The following is a 21,360-nucleotide window of genomic DNA, read 5'->3' on the forward strand; positions in this document are numbered from 1 at the left end:
AACAATCACATACACTTAAGATTAAAAAGACTTACTTTTTTACTAGGATATTACTTAAGGTGTAAATAAAAACAGTGAAATGCTGTAAAAGGAAGCAAATGCAGTCAGAGAAAAAAGTGAAGATAATGACAAGCACTGAAAATAAAAATCTAAATACAACTTACTTTAAAGATAAATGTGTTTATGCCTTTACAGTATCTACATAGTGCATGCCCAGTTCTAGTTCTAAATAGTTGATTTGGCTTTGTGAATGTCATTCCTTTCTACACATATCAACCTGTATAAGAAACAACAGATATTAACCTTAGACAAAATATATTGGCATTCAATCTCCAGATATCTGTATTAATTAATAAAAATTAATATATCAGCCAGACGTGATCTTATTAACATGACTGACAGCTATATGCTGGCTTCAGATTCATTATAGCCCGGGACGCCTGTGAATTGGTCAGCTCATGATTGCAAAGGCTCAAAGATGCTTTTAATGCAATCATTACTGCTTAATACATCTCTCAGAATTTATGCGCTTAAGGGGTGACATTTTGAAAAATAAATAGGAATTTTTTTTTCTTTGCATTTCACGTTTCTGTAGAAACAATCAAATCTATGTCACAAATGAAAAATTATATCACACGTAAATAATAACATGTATAACTTTGTTGTTGAGTGAGTTTCTTGACCATTTTCATTCTAGACACCAACAACAAAACCTTCCTATCTTGAGGAGTTATATATTTATTCAATGCCATGATACCTTATCAATCATTGAGAAAGCACATATTCTTCTCAATAATTAACATTGTCCGTCTACACACAGCATATCAAACATCAAAACAAGAAGAGGTTCAGGTGTGTAGCAAGCACACATTAACAAGTCTGGCAAGTGTAAGGTGTTTTTACTCTGCATGCATTATGATTTTTTTTTAAATCTGCAGCTTGCTTGGGAGCTGGATTCTGAGAAACTGTGGCTTCTCCTGTCTTCTGTAAATCTTGTGATCATTCTTGGCTTTTTTTCCTTTTAGAAAATACAGCCTTAGGAGACACTCACCCTTTTCAGCGAGAAAGGCCTGTATGTATGAGTTACATAAACAAATGCTTTTTTTGAGTTGTGAAGTTGTGGACTGTTTTGTGGGTGACGTGATCTGCATGCTTTATATATTGAGAATAAGTGGAACCTCCTGCTGTTATTTGTAAAGTTTTTTCAGGCATGCTGCCCAACCTTTTAAGACTGACTTCAAGTTAGGCCAAACAAGCAGCTGTTTGTGGCTTAGTTGCCAGAAGCTGTCTTTTCAAGTCTTCATATGGCCATGGTCTCAGCACTCTTCATTGTTAATCATTTTATCTTTCTTAGTCAAGCTTCAGAGCTATTCTTTTTACTACATGATGCCTGTCATACTGATAATCTTGTACAACAAAATACAGCTTAATGTTCAATGAGAAATCAATTTCTTGTATAGACTTTTTAAAGATTGTCAGTGACTTTAAACTCTTTGTAATGGATTGCACTGTATATTATTTAAATCTGTGAGATTTAAATCCAGACATAAAGTCAAATATTATTATTATTATTATTATTCAATTTGAATCCAGTTATTCCATCACAGGCTTTTCAGGTTGGAGGACTCTATCCAGGTATCACTGAGTGCAAGGCAAAAATGATCACTGAATTAAATGGAAGACCATCACAAGGCATATATCCATACTTACTCATGCCAGGGTAATTTAAAGACGCATTTCTTTGGTATGTGGGAGAAAATCTAAGTACCAGGAGAATTAAACACCCACAGATACAGAGAAAATGTTGAAACTCCACATAGACATGTGAAATGATCAGAAACGTACCAGCAGCATGGTTAAATCTTTCTCGCAGGATGTATAATGCTGCTCGTTTTGTGAAGGAAGGGGCGGCTGAACGCACGCTAAGGAGAATCAGTTGGATCATATGCTTGCTTGCTAATGCTGCTAGGTGAGCTGTGTGTTCTTTTTGTCGTGCTGTACGTCAATCATTTAAAAGCCCCGTACAGCAGCTGTCTTTTTGCCACTTTGTTTCTCTGTTGTGAAGGGGGGGCTGAATGCACGCTAAGGAGTTGCAGTCGGATCATCTGCTGGCTTGTTGCTGCTAGCGAGCTGCATTTTCTGTTTTTTGCGCTTTGCGTCGATCATTTCAAACCCTGTACAGCAGCTGTCCTTTTACCACTTTGCGTCTCTGCCGCTCCCGTTGTGAATTGGGGGGGGAATGGGTGGCTGAAAACACACGCTAAGGAGGAGCGGTCGGATCATCTGCTGGCTTCCTGCTGCTTGCAAGCTGTGTATTTTGCTTGTCGCTTGCCATTGTTTTAAGAGCTGGGAGCACATGATGTCTGTCTGCCAAAGCATTCCAACAACTGCTTGGTTAGATGTCCGTGAACTTGTTTTAAATGTTGTCTCACTGCCTTGTCTCATGTGACATTAAAGTGTCTCTCGCAGGACATCAAATTGTCTTCCGAGAAGATCACGTCTCGTCTTCCTAGTCTCCCTCCCAGGATTTTTTTTATAGTAGAGAAATATGTTCACCTTTTCAGTGTAATAATAACATCCAAGAATTAAGAATTAATACTGAATAAATCATCTCAAAGATTTTACCAAACAAGCTAAGACAGCTACACAAAATATACTGAACCCAATCAACAGGCTTAGTTGGATAATAAGGACTTGGGAATCATACTATTAGCTGGTGCTCCATTGAGATTTGGTTTCTACTTTTTACATCTTGTTGGAGCAGTTGACCCAACCTTTCTGTAACAGGAAAAAATCAACAAATCACCATAAAAAGAATTGATAACAAAATAATATATAAAATGATTCCTTATGAAGCAAAAAAACAGCTTTTAAAGGTAGCTTTCAAAAAATAGAAAGACAACAGGGGAGGTGAAGCATATTACAGATTATATATTGATGATGTTCTGTAACAAAAAAATAACAAAACCTTTCCAGTTTTTTACAGATTTTTTAACTATGTTAGTAGGAGTATACTGAAGTACAGTTACATCTAAATAAGTAAAAGATCACAGCAATTGATATTTCACACAATGTAATAAAATTACAAAAGTAAAAGTTACATTGGTATATTATGTATCCCTGCAAAGTCAATAAATGTAACTGTTTTCTGTACTCTAAATGTATTCAATAATAGAAATAGCCAAAAAACGAAAGAATGGGCCATACATAATTCAGAATCTGTTCAAACCAAATGTTACCTACCCTGGTTAACTTTCATCTAGAAGGGAGTCAGTTTCTCCTCATATCTGAATATAGTAGGTGCTAACCCATTACTTAGGATCACATCCTTGTCGTTTCTTATTGTACCAGAAATATTTGGGCGTCAGCAGGTATCTCGGCATTAATTGAAACATATCACAAACAAATAATAAATGTGTATGTTTTATCAGCAGAGTAGTGGAACAGTGGTTAGTACTTCTGCTTCACAGTTCCAAAATTGCAATTTTTTGTTATTTTATTGTTTTTTATTTCAGTATTCAGATTCTTTTGACTCTACAGTATCTGTTACTTGAGAATAAGTCCTTAAGGGGGAAATAGGGGACCTAACTAGAAGTTAGATAAAATAGCATTTTGAACAGTCAGTCAGTCAGTCATTATCAAACCTGCTATGAAATATAATAAAATACTTTAAATATATGGAAACAATCTTGTTGCAGCGGGTGATGCAAGCATGCTCCCTTTGACCTGTATTTCGTACTTTAGTATCTATATATATAATTCACTAAGGCAAGACACCCATGGAAAGCACGCCGGAAGGGGGGTGGATTCACTAAGCCGCCGACAAGTAAGACACTGTGAGCCATGCCCACCAACTCCAAGACCATTGGATACGACGACAACTCGCAGAGCCACGGCCACCAACTTGGACGCGATGACACAGAAAAAACTGCGTCATTTATATTCGTCTGTCGTAGAGGCCACATGCAGCTCCGAGCGACGTTGACTGTTCATAGAGGCATGTTTCTCGCAGAGGTGAATCGCCATATGCAGCGTGTAAAACGGTTTGCGAGGGGTATCCCATGGGATCCTTAAAACAATCCTTTACAACTGAGGTTAAAACACAATGAAGTAAGCAGTCTTTAAAAACCGAGATTTCGGTAATGACGCACGACCGCGTGCACCATAGCAAACTGTTTTACACGCTACATACAGCAATTCGCACTACTACTTGGTGTCTTGGTGGATTATATATAGAAAAGCAGCCAAAACCGCACAGAGCAATGAAAAGTCTACGTGGGTCACAGGTGCATGTGGACTGTGCAAAGACGACAACGACTCAAGTGACGAGTTGGAGGTGGGCACATGAGCAGTCAGGGCGCGATGGCGGTCCGCCAGTTTTCAGTCACAGACGTTTGTGTGTTGGTTCATTCCGTGCATTGTTATAATGTTACTTTTCTTGCTGATTTATTACATTTTTGATTTTTCAAATGTTACTTTTCTCCCTGTGTTTAAAAATCATTAAAAAAACGGCCTAATTATGCGGCGTATGGTACGCCGCGGGTTGGCTAGTATATTTTTTATTTTATAAACACTATTTAAATACAGATTGAATACCAAAGTCCATTAAAAGCTAGTTCTTTTCAGTAGTTTTTTAGTACTTTTCATCTGACATTCTCTGATTTACAAAAAAAAATAGCATTCTTGTTTTATCTTTTAGAGCATTACAGTGGAACCTCGGTTCACGACCATAATTCTTTCCAGAACTCTGGTCGTAAACTGAGTTGGTCGTAAACCAAAGTAATTTCCCCCATAGGATTGTATTTAAATACAATTAATCTGTTCCAGACCGTAAGAACTGTATGTAAATATATTTTTTTTAAAGATTAAGCACAAATATAGTTAATTACACCATAGAATGCACAGTGTAATAGTAAACAAATTTAAAAACAATGAATAACACTGGCACAAATCACCCAGTCTCCCTGCTCAGCTGCACGAGCAGGCTGGCTGGCTGGCTCGCTGACTTACTCGCTCTCTCTCTCAGCAGCTCGCACCCTCCCCCCATCTCTCAGCAGCATGCGCTCGCTCTCTCTCTCTCTCAGTAGCACGCGCTCGCTCGCGCTCTCTCTCTCTCTCTCAGAACAGAGAGGAACATTTGAAGAAATCCGTACTTTAATTTATAAACAGGAAGTTCACGCTAATAGCCTTACAGCCCGATCGCTGTACTGTACAGTAAACACTTTTTTTAAAATGAGTTTTAAGCACAGGGAAAAAAAGGAACATTTGAAAAAAGAGAAAAGTAACATTGCAACAATTCATGCTACGAACTGAAAAATTTACTTTTAAAAAATCTGTAATACAAAAACTATAAACCACCAAGAAAACTAACCTTGCATGAGTCGAGTTCTGGCATGAAGTAAGGAGGAACTGGGTGGAGAGGAGGTTACAATTTTGTGGGAGAGTCTGGCTCCGCAATGGAGGGATGTTTTCTCTGTTGTGATTACTCGGGTTTCTTTTGCAGGCAGGCAGGCACGCACACACGCGCAGACATGCAGGCAGGCAGGCAGGCAGGCAGGCACGTCTGACCAAGAACAATGCAACACGTGCGGAAATCATCGTCGCGCACAAACCAAAAGGGAAACTGGGTTGTTCGTATACTGAGTGTGCGGTTGTGAACCGAGGCAAAAGTTTGGCGAACTTTTTGGTTGTGAACCGAGTTGTACGTGAACCAAGATGTTCGTGAACTGAGGTTCCACTGTATTTGAAATGTGTCTGGTTTGCTCCAGATCTCACACATGAATATACAGATACATAAATTACAATTAAAATTTTATTTGATAGAACCATAATTTCTGATGACGACTGATTTTCTTTTTTCAGTTGTTTACCAACTGAGACAGAAACTTGAAAAACTACAGTCAACTGGTTTTCCTGATAACTTCAAAGTACCTTATGACCCAGGTGTCAGAGCAGGTCAGCTTGTGGTAAGTTTGTCTTTTATTTTTCTGTTTAAGTACTGTATCTGATGACTTGTACTATCCATCATACATTGGCCATATTTCAATGGGCCCTGGTATCAAATATCAAGGAGGATTACAAGGCAAACTCTGGGTGAATGGTCAACCTGAGGTAAATTAGTGTACATTTTGTTTGTCTTATACTGTATATCAAGTGTGTATGTGCAGTTTTGCACTGTATGTCATTCATACGGTAGGCTCACTAGTCCTGCTGTGCTGACTGGATTGTCTCTAGTACCCAACAACTCTGTAAGTGTATAATGATAATTGATGGGTGAATGGTCAAACTGATGGCACGGTGGCACAGTGGTAGCAGATCAGGGCTCATGTTCCAGGTCCTCCCTGCATGGAGTTTACATGTTCTCCTGTGTTCTTGTGGGTTTCCTCTGGGAGCTCAGTTTCCTCCTACAGTCCATAGTGATACAGGTTAAATGGATTGGTAATGTTAAATTGGCCTTAGTGTGTGTGTGTGTGTGTGTGTGTGTGTGTGTGTAGTGTGTTCACCCTGCAGTAGACTGGTGCTCTTTACAGGGGATTGTTCCTGCCTTGTGCCCTATGCTTGCTAGGATAGGCTCTGGCCCCATGCAACACTTCTCAGGATTAAGTGGGCTTACAAAATGATATGGTATGGTCAAATTGTGAGGTGACATTGTTATACAGGGTAGCTTGCTTTTTTCCACACACAGATTGAACAGTGTAAAGTAATGGCATCAAAGAAAAAACCATTATGGTTAGAATTCAGACATGCAGATCCAACGACCATCTCCAGTGACACCATTGGAATCATATTTAAAGATGGTGATGACCTTAGACAAGACATGCTGATTTTGCAGGTATTTAATTCTGAGTGCTGTTGTTCCTTTCATCATAACAAAAATTAAACACGATGAATCAATTCAACTGTCACTGATAAATTACTGTATACCTTTTCTTTAATCAGTGCAGTTAAAATGTTAGTAAAACATTCTTCAGTGTTATAGTATTTTAGACAAGAATGTTATTCTTTTCATCTTTACCATGTACACTGAACTAAACTGGCGTGCAGACTTTAAGGTCAAGTTGTGGTTTTTATCAGCAGAATATTTGTTACAACTGACAAAGCCACCTATTGACTACTTGCATTATTTTGTCATGTATAGAAAAGAACTTTTAAGGATGTGTTTTTGATTAATATTTTAATTAGCATGTGTCACAGTTCTTATTCAACTGATTCTTTGTAATTTGCAACCATGACATTTAATTACTGTGTTTCCAAATAGCAGTCAACTTCTGGTACTGAAATTGTGCATGCTGTAATTACCTGGTGATTTGTTAAAGAATCTATGATACTGTCTGTTGCAGTTTATAGTGAAAGAGTGAACCTGGCTGACTGAATTTCTCTTCCACTATTTATTACTTAAACAAATGTGGTATTAGCAATTTTGTGGGCTTTTTTCTGGTTTTTGATTTTTTTGTCTTACATTTTGAATACTTTCTCCTGTGCTTGCCTGCCTTGTCTTCTGGCCTCTTAGTTACTTCTTTTTGACTACAATTTTTAACAAATGTTTACATTTTACATCCTTGTTATAGCTCTTAAATCTTCACTTGTCCATATAGAATGTTCTGTGGCATTGTACGTTTAAATTTTAGTTGGTTCCTTCAAACTATTTAATGAACATTATATGTGTTTGTGTAAATTTTTCTAAATTTATTAGATACTTCTGATTATGGAATCTATCTGGGAAACAGAATCCTTGGACCTGTCACTCTTACCCTATGGCTGCATATCCACTGGAAACAAAATTGGTAGGATTTTTGCAGTACACTGTGAACTATATTTTGAAGACTGTTTGCCAGTTTGTTTCTTCCAAAAAATACTTATCTCATAAAGATTTTAAATCTTAATCTTTTTAGGAATGATAGAAATTGTGAAAAATGCCACAACTATAGCCAACATTCAGCAGAGCACTGTTGGGAATACTGGGGCTTTCAAAGATGAAGTCCTGAATCAGTGGTTGAGAGATAAATGCCTGACTGAAGAGAAGGTAGTATTTTATTGTCAAATAAATGGTCATGCACTTGTATAAATATATAGTGCTATTGGTAAATACTGTGTGATTACTTACTAAGGTTTAAGTTAAATACTCTTTTAGTTTAATCTGCATTAGTTATTATTCATTTGACAAATGCAAGTATATAAAGCCTTGTGCCACTTATATAAATGCAAAAATATCAAATATGTTATCAGAATCATCATTCACCCTTAACCCTCAATCGGATTAAGCAGATTTGAAAATGACTGGAAGGAAGGATATATAAAGGACCATTTATTTTGTGCAGGATTAGGTATAAGCAAAGAAAAATAAGCATTTGAATATAATTGCATGACCAAAAATTATTTTGACATGCACCCTTGCGTTGTATGCATTGTAAAACACCACTTGATCTCATCTACATTGTCTATAAAATCATCCAGTCATGTTAGGAACTAGCTAATTCAATTTTAAGAAAATCTTCCATAACCCTTTGACCTCACTGCCTGTTTGCTCTTTTAGATTTTATTTGCTGTCAAATTACATCAAGTCCTTGACTTTGCCATAGCTGAAGACACATGTAGAAAGTGAACAAAGAAACTTAATTTCAAATTTTCAGTTTCTTACATGGACAGTGGTGCACATGACCTGTGTCTTTTGATCAAGTTAGTGAGCATCAAAAAATATAATTATCCAGTTGGCCATAAGAGGAGGCCAAAAGGCAGTTACTTATCTTGATAAGAGATCTAATATTCCCCATAAATTATCAGCTGTTCAATCATTTGTCTTTCAAACCCACAGGCACACACACACACACGCAATCACATTTAGTAATTTAGATGTCACTAGTTTATATACAGTAACATATCATCATCATCAGGTCCTTCCATGAAAACCCTAAATACAAAGAGGACTGTTTGACTTAGGTTAGGTAGATTGCCCAGAGGGGACTGGGCGGTCTCTTGGTCTGGAACCCCTACAGATTTTATTTTTTTCTCCAGCCTTTGGAGTTTTTTTGTTTTTTCTGTCCACCCTGGCCATCGGACCTTACTCTTATTCTATGTTAATTAATGTTGACTTATGTTTATCTTTTATTGTGTCTTCTATTTTTCTATTCATTTTGTAAAGCACTTTGAGCTACATTTTTTTGTATGAATATGTGCTATATAAATAAATGTTGATTGATTGATTGATTGGATGCTAGACAAAAAGAAATATCCAGGGAATATCCACCCAAACATGGAAAGTGTGAGCAGTCTCGGCCCAGGAATCAAACTCAAGTTCCCAGAATGCAAGTTTACTAGTGCACTTTAAAAGGAGTAACTGTGAATGCTAAAAACCTGTTATTCCTAATATTGAGGCTATAACTATATGAGTACCAATTAACTAGGCTATTAGCAATATGGAACCATACAACTGTTTGGAATGTTTGACATATTATAAAGCTCATCTCTACTAGTTACATACAATTTTTATTATTAGTTTCAGGTGGCTGTAGAAAGATTTGTGCATTCATGTGCAGGCTATTGTGTGGCTACATATGTCTTAGGAATTGGAGACCGCCATAACGACAACATTATGATTACCGAATCAGGTAAGTGCATATGGTTTATACTCATTCTTCATATTCTAGAGAAGTGATTCTCAGGTTCAGTCCTGGAGAATCACTGTGGGTACAAATTTTCATTTCAGTAAACTTCTGTTTTAATTAAATTCATATTACCAAGCTACTGTTTTCTGAGTCTATAAGTTACAGATCTGGATTTGTTACATTTTTATTGGTATGTAACAAGCATTTATGTAAGTTACATGGAGACAAATTAAAGTTTTCACTCACTGTGGCACACTTCGCAAACCATTTGCGAGTCATTCTCATGTAATACAGTGGTGATTTGTGATGTTATGCCACCCAAAAGCAGCAATCTACAACCCATTTTTGGTCATAACGCATAATTTAAGAAACTCTGCTTTATGGATTATTAAAATAAAATCACACCAAAATTTGTTTGAAAGTCGTGTGTAGATAAATTATGCACAATTTAACTAAGTATGATGTTTGAGAATACTATTGAGAAAATTATATTAATTATTTCAGGTGGAGGTAATGTCGTAGCAAGGTATTTCTGTGATCAAGATGAAGAGCTAGTGTTGTACACTGGCAAATATTTCATGGAGCCTAAAACTAAGTTATAGCTGAAGGTGAAACATTAATTATCAAACTGCAGGTTGCTGTCAACATTGAATCCAAGGCTGCACACAACAGTGATGAAAGCAGCGGTCACAGACCAGAGTTACAGGTTTAAGAAGTTTTGGCAAATCCACCATGCTGTATATCATGGATGCACAACCTTGATCATAAAGTGACACAGTTAGCGTATGTTTCTTGGTTCCTTGTTAATTGCATTTTATATTCTCCAAAAGGCAATGAAAATGAGAGTTACATTTAAGTATATAATCTGACAACAAAAAAACTCTGTAGACATCTAATGGCTCAATTTTACTTTAACAATTTTATATTTACCTAAGCAGCAATGCAGATTTCTTTATGGAAAATATATATCAAGTAAATGTTGAGGACAAACATTTAAAATACCGAATATACTCATGTGCTTCAATAATATATTAAACTTTCCTGTTTTCCCCTTCCTTAAGGAAATTTGTTCCACATTGATTTTGGACACATTCTTGGTAATTATAAAAGCTTCATGGGAATAAATAAGGAAAGAGTTCCCTTTGTGTTGACCCCTGATTTTCTATATGTGATGGGATCATTTGGAAAGAAGACCAGCCCTCTGTTTCAGAAATTTCAGGTATGAATTTTAGAACTACTGTATGTGCTAACACTTCAACTCTGCTTCATTCTGATGTGTGTCATCTGATCAGCATCAAGTGAAAGTGCTGGATTAACAATATCTCAACTGTAAAAAACCATCAGCGCACTTTGTTGTGAACATTCAGATGGCAAAGTGCTCACAAAAGACAAAATAAGGAACAGCTAAAAGAGCAGACTTTAAAAAGACAAGAGTCTGAAATACTGGAAAGACTAAACCTAATCTGTGCATCAAAATCCAATGCGCAAAACCAGAGTTAAAGTCAAAATTAACATTGCAAAAGGTCTTTTAACTCATTTGAGTTATTTTCCCCTAACTAACACTATGCTTTTTTTCCAACATTTGTTGTGTAATTTTAAATTTATCTCATGCATGGATAACAAGTATGCAACAATGTCCACCTAAAGACATTTTCATTGATGATACCTGATCACATGCCAAGCAACGGGCATCGTAATTATAAATAAAATTGGTGAAAACCATTTGAAATGACAATGACATCATGGTTAGAACCATAAAAAATAAACTACACATGTAAAAATGTTCTAAATTGCTGAAATCAATTCCTGAAGTGACACAATTAAGTTTTCTAACAGTTTATACAACATGTGAGATGGAATTCCATCCATCCATTATCCAACCCGCTATATCCTAACTACAAGGTTAGCCAACCAAAGCCAACACAGGGCGCAAGGTAGGAAACAAACCCCGGGCAGGGCGCCAACCCACCGCAGGAGAAGGAATTGCTTATAATAATTTACTATTCGAAACATGCTAGACTACATTTACCATCACCATCTCTTTATCAAGTTGGGTTAAACTGAGAATTTTATTAGGGTAAAATAAGGTTATTATTGATAGCTAGGTTAAACATGAGTGCAGGAGATGCCTTTTGTAATAATCTTGCATTTTCTGAGCATTTTTAACCACTTGCAGTTACAATGGGCATACCTACTACAAGAAATAGTTGTCGCTGTGGTATGTGGTATGTTGAAGGAAAAATAATATGCTGATGTCCAAATAAGTTTATAAATATATGGGGATTTGACAAAACTAATGAGCAAATTGAAATTACCAAGAAACACATGGCAGTAATGAAATGCATATCACATGGAATTTTACCTTGTAGTTTATTTTTTTATTGACTGTCTCACACCTCTTTGATAAATGTTATCCCTTGCCTGAGTTACTTAAGTTACTTCATAGTTCATTTGATGAAAATGGCTGGCAAGAATGTGCCATTGTGACAATGCCAGCTAATTGAAGTTCTTGTGAAGGAGGAACTCCCCGCACTTGACATTCATGCACAATGTCATGGTGAATATGAGGACACCTTCATGGTCACTAGCAGTGTCAGGTGATAAGTAAGGCATTTTATAGACCTGAATGTAGACATCCTGAATAAGTACATTACATTTGCCGATGAAGTAGCTTCACCAAAAGCAAGAAAAACAAAGGAGTAACTCATCAGGGAAAATCTGCACATAAAAACAGATATTAGGCTGTGCAGGAAGAAGAGTGTCGTGGTAGAAAAAAATACCCAAATTCAGTTGAGGATTTTGTAGAAGAGTAAAAGTACAGAAATTTGGTTTATATGTGGTAATTTCTTATTTGTATCTTTATTTAAACATAAAATAAATGTGCTCACTGCCTTATTGGTAAAACCTCAATTAGTTTCTGAGTGAATCATTATTGCAGTTTTGTTCTCTATTTTTAGGAGGTCTGTGTCAAAGCTTATCTGGCACTGAGGCACCACACTAACCTTCTGATCGTCCTCTTTTCAATGATGCTGATGACTGGCATGCCACAGCTGACCAGTAAAGAAGACATTGAATATATCCGTGAAGCTCTCACTGTAGGAAAAAATGAAGAGGATGCAGAGAAGCACTTTCTTGATCAGATTGAAATTTGTCGAGACAAAGGGTGGACTGTGCAATTCAACTGGTTTCTTCATTTGGTCCTAGGCATCAAGCAAGGGGTTGAAAAACGTTCAGCATAGCTTAAATGTATATTAAGGCCTTTATAATAACCTAATTGCATGAACTGTGGCCAAAAGCTTTTTGGTTGTATGTGAAGGTAAAAGTAGAAAATTCCGTGCCAAAGCTTCAGGATTATCAAAACTGTACTAGAATATTTTTGTACCTCCCTTAGTCCTCTTTCTTTGTACCACAAGCTGCATAGACATTCCTGCTTTAACAATCCTAAAGATTCAATAATTTCTGGTTGGTGGCCATGTTCATCTCTCTCGCCATTATGACAAAGCTGGATAGAAGAACAGCAACAATAAATTCAAATGAAAAGCAATATTGATATTACATTCTGCACAAATTAATAATGTGAAAATAATGTGAACATTAGGAAAACGGTTTGACAAGAACAAGCTTTTCAACCTAGAATAAAATATTATAATCTGGCAATACCTACATATCAAATGTGTTGAAAATAACATAAAGTTCAGATTTAAAAATCACCAAGATGATATTTCAATCTGCACTTCTGACGTGTTCTATATATCAACAATTCTTTCTACAAAGAAACATTTTCAATCTGTTTGCAAAATCTGTTCTTAACTAACTCAAATTGTTTTCTTACAGAAAAGAAAAAATGTTTTAAATTAACTGGTGGAATCTACACTGTACCTTAATTTATAATTTTAAATACCGAAACCAATTCATCTCTTAATCTTTGTCTGCTTTAACCAAAACGATTCCTCTCTTTCTGTCATCCTGGCAGCTAATATCCTGCAGACATGGACTCAGTCTAGTAGCTGTCCTCTTGACTTTCATTGGTAATGTTATGTTATATTAGCATTATGGAGGCTCAAACTGCAAACAATATTCCAGCAGCTTTTATACAATTTCCTTATACATCTTAAGACTATTATTTGCTTTGTATCAAACCTACTAGTTATTTCAGTGGTTCTGATTTTTGGGGTATAATTACCCTACATTTTTAAAATGTGGTTTAAATTTAACCCATAGCTTCTTAATTTCCATTACATCTAGCAAGTTTGTTATTTGGAGCTTTTTTGATTCAATGATGCGTTTTCTGAATTTTTTCTTGCGTGTTACAAAATGTTAAGTTAACTGAATTATGTGAGTTTGAAAATGTTATGTTATTTCATTAAGTCAAGACAAGATGCCCTTCTTGTTTGCATTTTATCATAAGGAGTTAAATACAATTGTTAAGTGCATTTACCTGTTTCAATCTTTTTTTCACATTTTATTGGTATTTATGGTTGGGAAATTAATGCCACCCATTACTATGACATGCCCATATACACCTTTTTTACTTTAATACTTGTAAGTCATGACTATATATACTCAATAGAGTTTGTCATCTCTCATTTCAGGCTGCATTCAGTTACTCTTTTCTTATGTATATGCTAGCCCAGCATATATACATTTTCAACAAAAATGTCTAAAATATTATTTTAATTACAACAAATTTGATGCTCCAGGATTTCAATAAGCTTGTAGTTCCACTACTTATTAAGCTTCAATCATATTACTTATTGTAGTTGAATAAAATGGTGATACTTGTGCAGGGCATCTCTTTATTACTATAACTAGGGGTTTCCGCCCCCTGCTCGCTTCGCTTGCCCACCCCTGGTTTTGGTTAACCGGATATACAATTTAAAGAGATTGTTATTTTCATTTCATTCATTTTTTATTTCTTGATATTTGACAGTAATAAAGGTGTGGTGAATGAGTTACACGCCAGCCACTTCTCGTCTCTGCCTCTCGTGTTGTGAAGAGGGGGGCTGAACGCACACTAACATTTAAAAGCCTGTACAGCAGCTGTCCTTTTGTCTCACTTCCTTGTCTTGCGGGACGCTAAAAGTGTCTCGAAGAAAATCACGTCTCGACTCAAGATTTTTTTTATCATAATAGAGAGACATGGATTAAAACAGCTTATACTAATGTTCCATGAAAAACTAAGAGCACAACTATTAGATTATTTGTTGGCCATAAAGTATCAACAGACACTTAATACAGGAAATATATTAAGTTTAGAGACACATACATCATTGTTCAATTCAGTTTAATTCAATAAGTGTCATGTAAACCCTTTGTCACATTAGACAACTTTTTCAGCAAGTCGGTGGTGCGATTCCTTTTAGATCATTGTCTAATGTGACCTAACGACTGAAGCCAACTAGTCTGTGAATGGCAAGTTTGATTTTTTCTTCGGTCGCAGGGGTGGGATCTTTACAAACAAGAGTTGAGAGCCAATCAGTGTTCAGCCAGCAGTACAATGCATAGAATAAGCAATGAGGAGACTGAACGCACGCATCACAGAGCACTAGTACAGCACTGGCTCTATCAGGCAGCGCAGGGCAGTGGACCTCACAAACAGAAGACATGTTCCTCTACCTGAAGTCTCGTACTGTACATATCATAACAGAATGAGAAAAAGAAATGAAGGATAGAGAATGCTACTGATCACACTGCAGCTGTTGACACTTAGTAAAGTGCCTTTTCCTTCAAACTGCACACTATTGGCTGTCAGAAAAAAGGGTGAGCACGACTATGTTGGAAGATCGACACTCAGTTGGCCGATGTGACACAGACTGTGATTTTCAGGTTTATAATTTGACATAGTGATGAGATTAGTGACTGCAATCAGTCAATCTGACAAAGTCCACAATAGTAAATTGTGTAATTTGACATTGGTTTAAGTCACAACCTATCCCTACAGCATCAAGTGTAAGGCAGGAAGCAGCCCTGGACACTGTGCCAGCGCAAAATAGATATACTTAATTAGCAGTAGTGTAAAAGCAAGGCACTTTATCATCATGTTCAGTAAATGAGTCATTTTGTTGATGATTTAAATAATGGGTTATTCCATTCCCATTAAAATCATTAAAATTCCATCTTAAATCACAGGCTGTTCTTTATCCCACCTGTTATTTTCCTGAAGCTGTTACCCATAATCCCTGTTGTGGGGCATCCAGTAAATTTAGTCTTGAAACAAACCATAAATTAATTGATAACCAAAAAATAAGGTGTATAATTAGACCAAGGGAGCATCAGGCTAACATTTTTATACGGAAATTAAATTTGTTGATTGCAAAATTTATCAGTTAATTCAATGGGGATTTAAATCCTTACATTGGGGGAAATCCTTTTAGAAAATGTTTTATTATTTTTAAATTTGTGATTTTCGATAAGTCCAACCAAAATCATAACAATTTGATTTTTATACCAAAGTTTTAAAACAAATTAAGAAAATTATTTAAGAAAAAATAAAAAAATAAATGGGGTTTTGGCGCCCATCAGAGCACTAGTTAAACGGTCAAGCGAACCATGAATCGCCCAAAAACTATGTCCTCTGTAAGTCATGTAATTTAAAACTTTTAGAAAGAAATAAAGGAAAAAGTGGAATACAATTTAGATCAGCTAAATACATTAAATGTGCCTTAATGGACACATGGCTCTAAAAAGTAACAAAGCATGGAAATCGGGTTTCCGAACACGATTTAAAATTTTGGGTTTTTAAATTTTTTGACTAGAGGGAGAAACGCTACATGTCTCTCAAATCAAAGAGATTTTAAAAAATTAAAGGTTTTAAACCTCCCAGAAATTAACAAAGACCCCTAACGGGCCCCCAAAAAGGGCAATTTTTTAAAAAAAGGTTTCCGCCCTCCTGGTGTTGTGAAGAGGGGGGCTGAACACACCCAACATTTAAAAGCCTGTACAGCAGCTGTCCTTTTGTCTCACTTCCTGCCCTATGGACGCTAAAAGTGTCTCAAGAAAATCACGCCTCTCACTCAAGATTTTTTATCATAATAGAGAGACATGGATTAAAACAGCTTATACTAATGTTCCATGAAAAACTAAGAGCACAACTATTAGATTATTTGTTGGCTATAAAGTATCAACAGACACTTAATACAGGAAATATATTAAGCTTAGAGACACATACATCATTGTTCAATTCAGTTTAATTCAATAAGTGTCATAAATCCTTTGTCACATTAGACAACTTTTTCAGCAAGTCGGTGGTGCGATTCCTTTTAGATCATTGTCTAATGTGACCTAACGACTGAAGCCAACTAGTCTGTGAATGGCAAGTTTGATTTTTCTTCTCGGTCGCAGGGGTGGGATCTTTACAAACAAGAGTTGAGAGCCAATCAGTGTTCAGCCAGCAGTACAATGCATAGAATAAGCAATGAGGAGACTGAACGCACGCATCACAGAGCACTAGTACAGCACTGGCTCTAACAGGCAGCGCAGGGCAGTGGACCTCACAAACAGAAGACATGTTCCTCTACCTGAAGTCTCAGTACTGTACAAGCATCATAACAGAATGAGAAAAAGAAATGAAGGATAGAGAATGCTACTGATCACACTGCAGCTGTTGACACTTTAGTAAAGTGCCTTTTCCCTTCAAACTGCACACTATTGGCTGTCAGGAAAAAAGTGGGTGAGCACGACCATATGTTGGAAGATCGACACTCAGTTGGTCCATGTGACACAGACTGTGATTTTCAGGTTTATAATTTGACATAGTGATGAGATTAGTGACTGCAATCAGTCAATCTGACAAAGTCCACAATAGTAAATTGTGTAATTTGACATTGGTTTAAGTCACAACCTATCCCTACAGCATCAAGTGTAAGGCAGGAAGCAGCCCTGGACACTGTGCCAGCGCAAAATAGATATACTTAATTAGCAGTAGTGTAAAAGCAAGGCACTTTATCATCATGTTCAGTAAATGAGTCATTTTGTTGATGATTTAAACAATGGGTTATTCCATTCCCATTAAAATCATTAAAATTCCATCTTAAATCACAGGCTGTTCTTTATCCCACCTGTTATTTTCCTCCCCTGAAGCTGTTACCCATAATCCCTGTTTAGGGGCATCCAGTAAATTTAGTCTTGAAACAAACCATAAATTAATTGATAACCAAAAAATAAGGTGTATAATTAGACCAAGGGATAAAACTAGACACCTACCCACAGGGGCATCTGTAATAGAAATTTAATTCAAATTAAAACAAAAAATATATCAGCAGTTCAGAAAGAACCATGCAGTTTTAAATGCTGTTTATTGAACATCTCGCCTCTCTTGGCACTAAAGCTGCTTTGGTAAATGATACAATATTAAGTACAAAATCTGATCTGTGTCTCTTTACTGAAACCTGGTTTAGTAAATATGACACTGTTCCCCTAGCTGAGGCGGCCACCAGATGGATACTGCTCCTTCATAAGTCTAGAGATCTGGTCGAGGAGGAGGCCTTGAATAATTCATTGTAACAAAATGCAAATCACTCCTAAAAATTTAGGCAACTTTTACATCCTTTGAGGTATTCATTTTAAATATGAAAACAGATTCCAACACAATTATAGTGCTAGTCTACAGACCACCAGGGCCATATTCATTGTTCATGACTGAATTTAGCAACCTTCTGTCTGATTTGGCAATAAATTATGATCATGTAGTTCTGATGGGGGATTTTAATGTACACATTGATGTGGAAACTGACACTTTTAGCAAATGTTTTACTTATTTGTTAAATTTAGTAGGATTTTGTCAGATTGTCAAAGGTCCAACTCATAATCATAACCATACATTAGATTTAATTATAACTTACAAAGTTGAAATTCAAAATTTAAATATTACTCCATTAAATGTAGTTATTTCCGATCACTTCTTAATTACGTTTGATTTAGTTCTGCCCATGCCAGCGACTGCAGAGATTAAAACAAAGACAGTGCGACATCTAAATTGTAATTCTGCTTCAAAATTTATAGATACCTTGAGTAAGTCGAGTGTTGAAACGATGTTGGACTTACAGGCCCCGTGCTCGCTTGGTTCAGTTCTTATTTATCAAATCGATTCCAATATGTACAGAAATGTGCTGACAGTACTCCATCATTATACACAGAAGTTGAATATGGTGTCCCGCAGGGCTCAGTACTGGGACCTTTACTGTTTTCACTTTACATGCTTCCACTGGGATCTCTCATTAGGAAACATAATGTTAATTTTCACTGTATGCAGATGACACCCAGTTATACCTTTCATTTAAATCAAATGAAGTTTCTCCGATGTTGTCTTTAATTAGTTGTGTTAGTGAATTAAAGGAATGGATGAATGAGAACTACTTGTCTTTAAATACAGATAAAAAACAGAGATGTTAATTGTTGGAGGGAATGACGCTGATCACAGCAATATTTTGTCGTCATTTAACTCAGTTGGAATCCCAATTAATTTTACTGAATCAGCCCGCAATCTAGGAGTTATCTTTGACTCTAGCATGTCATTTAAAGCGCATATTACAAAGTCGTCCAAAACCTGTTTTTTCATCTTAAAAATATTAGGAAATTAAGGCGCTTTCTAAATAAACAGGATTGTGAGAAATTAATTCATGCATTTATCTCTAGTAGGATTGACTACTGCAATGCGGTGTTCACTGGCTGTTCAAACTGTTCTCTATACAGCCTCCAGTTAATCCAAAATGCCGCTGCAAGAATTATTACAAGAACAAGAAAATATGAACACATAACCCCAGTTCTTAAATCTTTACACTGGCTCCCAGTTAAATTTAGGGCAGATTTCAAAATCCTCCTTTTAACATATAAAGCATTAAATGGCCAAGGTCCGCTTACTTGTCTGAACTTATCATGACTTACAAACCTGAGCGCACATTAAGATCTCAAGATGCCGGTCTGCTTAGGATTCCAAGGATTAATAAAATAACAGTGGGAGGTCGAGCTTTTAGTTACAGGGCCCCTAAACTGTGGAATGGTCTTCCTGCTTCCATAAGAGATGCCCCTCGGTCTCAGCCTTTAAATCCCGGCTGAAGACTCACTACTTCAGTTTAGCATATCCTGACTAGAGCTGCTGATTAACTGTACATACTGCATCTCTGTTGTTAGTCATTAGCACTATAACATAAGTAACATGATAATTATATTTGAATACTAACCCTCACCTATTCTGTTTCTTTTCTCGGTACCCAAATGTGGCCATTGGTGCCACGGCCCACCTGCCAAGTTGTTTGCCTGCCTATGGTAAAGTCATCCCTGATGGAGGATCACAGGAATCATGGGAAAGAGAGGTCCTTTCATCGGAGCAATGTTTCAGCCGTGGCATGGCCAAATGGAGATGCAGCTAGATGGATGAGGTCTCCAGGACTCTAAAAATATCGAAACCTAATTATGTCATATCATCTACTGTTAAACCGTAATTCTAAAATTTTTATTATGCTGTCTTAAGGAATTGTTCTGTTGTGTATATTGTATTGTATTGACCCCCTACTTTTGACACCTACTGCACGCCCAACCTACCTGGAAAGGGGTCTCTCTTTGAACTGCCTTTCCCGAGGTTTCTTCCATTTTTCCCTACAAGGTTTTTATTGGGAGTTTTTCCTTGTCTTCTCAGAGAGTCAAGGCTGGGGGGCTGTCAAAAGGCAGGGCCTGTTAAAGCCCATTGCGGCACTTCCTGTGTGATTTTGGGCTATACAAAAATAAACTGTATTGTATTGTATTGTATTGTATTCCTTCAGTCTTTGTCATTTACCCCTGAAAGTGATCACCATTTCATAATGCCTCCTAACTCCAAATAGCCATTCTGACACTCATTTTGGTATCCTTATGTGACAGATCTAAGTACAGTAGCTGAAGTCTATAATAGTATCCGGATGAAAGTTATGAAGAAAAAACTCAAGGATGTCAATCTGAAAAAGACTTAAAGTTTATTGTGGATTAGTTAAGCTTCTTGAATTGTGTTAATAAAGAGAGTTCAAACAGGCAAGTATTCACATCATGTTGAAAGGCAGTGAGTTTGTACATAAATGTGATGCCCAGTATTCATCTGTGGTTTTCTAGTAAAGTTGGCAATTATCAGTTTGAGGCTGTTAGCAAATTAGTGACACATTCGGAGCAGAAAATAAGCTGAGCATGATTAGATGTCACTACAAGAGGCTGTAAGCGTATTCATTCTCTTGCATGCAAAAAAATAATTACATATGGTCCAAAAGGTAGGCACACATCAAAGATCCACAATGTAACTTGATTCCTGCTTTAGAACAATGTGATCAGTCGTCTTGAATGCAGTATTGATGTGTTTGAATAGAACGCAAAGTTTGGACCAGAGGTTTTTCACTTTACACTGTAAAGGAGTGTCGTTTCAGTCTGTAGTAAGGAGGACGTCAAAGCATAAAAGGAGAGTATTATTTTGGGTAAGTGACTAATTCATTACGTAAATATTAGCATCCCTTTTTAAAAAATGCTGTTCAGTTAAACTGAAATTAAGTAGAGGCCTCTTTTTGCACTACACAGCTTAAATTCAGGTATTTGAACCATGAAATGTAAGGCCAGGAGCCGAATCCCTGCTCTCGAATTGCTATTGATAATTATGGAATAATGGCTCTCTGTACAATGTCTGTAACCAAATAAACTGTAACTTGTCACACATCTGGAAAGAATTATAACCATTGTCATTTCAGTTGATCGTCGTTTTTCTTCTACCTGTGGGGTGTGACGTCCAGCTATAGCATAGTGGAGA

General features: G+C 36.6%; 1 protein-coding gene across 1 annotated transcript in view; it reads left to right on the forward strand.

Moving 5' to 3' along the window:
- pik3cg (phosphatidylinositol-4,5-bisphosphate 3-kinase, catalytic subunit gamma) overlaps nt 1-14,035 on the forward strand; it is a 47,253-nt gene extending 33,218 nt beyond the window's left edge. The window contains exons 5-11 of the mRNA XM_039761192.1: nt 5,863-5,966; nt 6,686-6,832; nt 7,694-7,784; nt 7,893-8,023; nt 9,494-9,605; nt 10,664-10,821; nt 12,560-14,035. Coding sequence (XP_039617126.1) covers nt 5,863-5,966; nt 6,686-6,832; nt 7,694-7,784; nt 7,893-8,023; nt 9,494-9,605; nt 10,664-10,821; nt 12,560-12,841 — 1,025 coding nt within the window. The 3' untranslated portion in view covers nt 12,842-14,035. The remainder of the gene's footprint in view (nt 1-5,862; nt 5,967-6,685; nt 6,833-7,693; nt 7,785-7,892; nt 8,024-9,493; nt 9,606-10,663; nt 10,822-12,559) is intronic.
- Nucleotides 14,036-21,360: the final 7,325 nt, after the last annotated feature.

This window comes from Polypterus senegalus, chromosome 8 (genome assembly GCF_016835505.1).
Source record: "Polypterus senegalus isolate Bchr_013 chromosome 8, ASM1683550v1, whole genome shotgun sequence".
Classification (NCBI taxonomy): Eukaryota; Metazoa; Chordata; class Cladistia; order Polypteriformes; family Polypteridae; genus Polypterus; species Polypterus senegalus.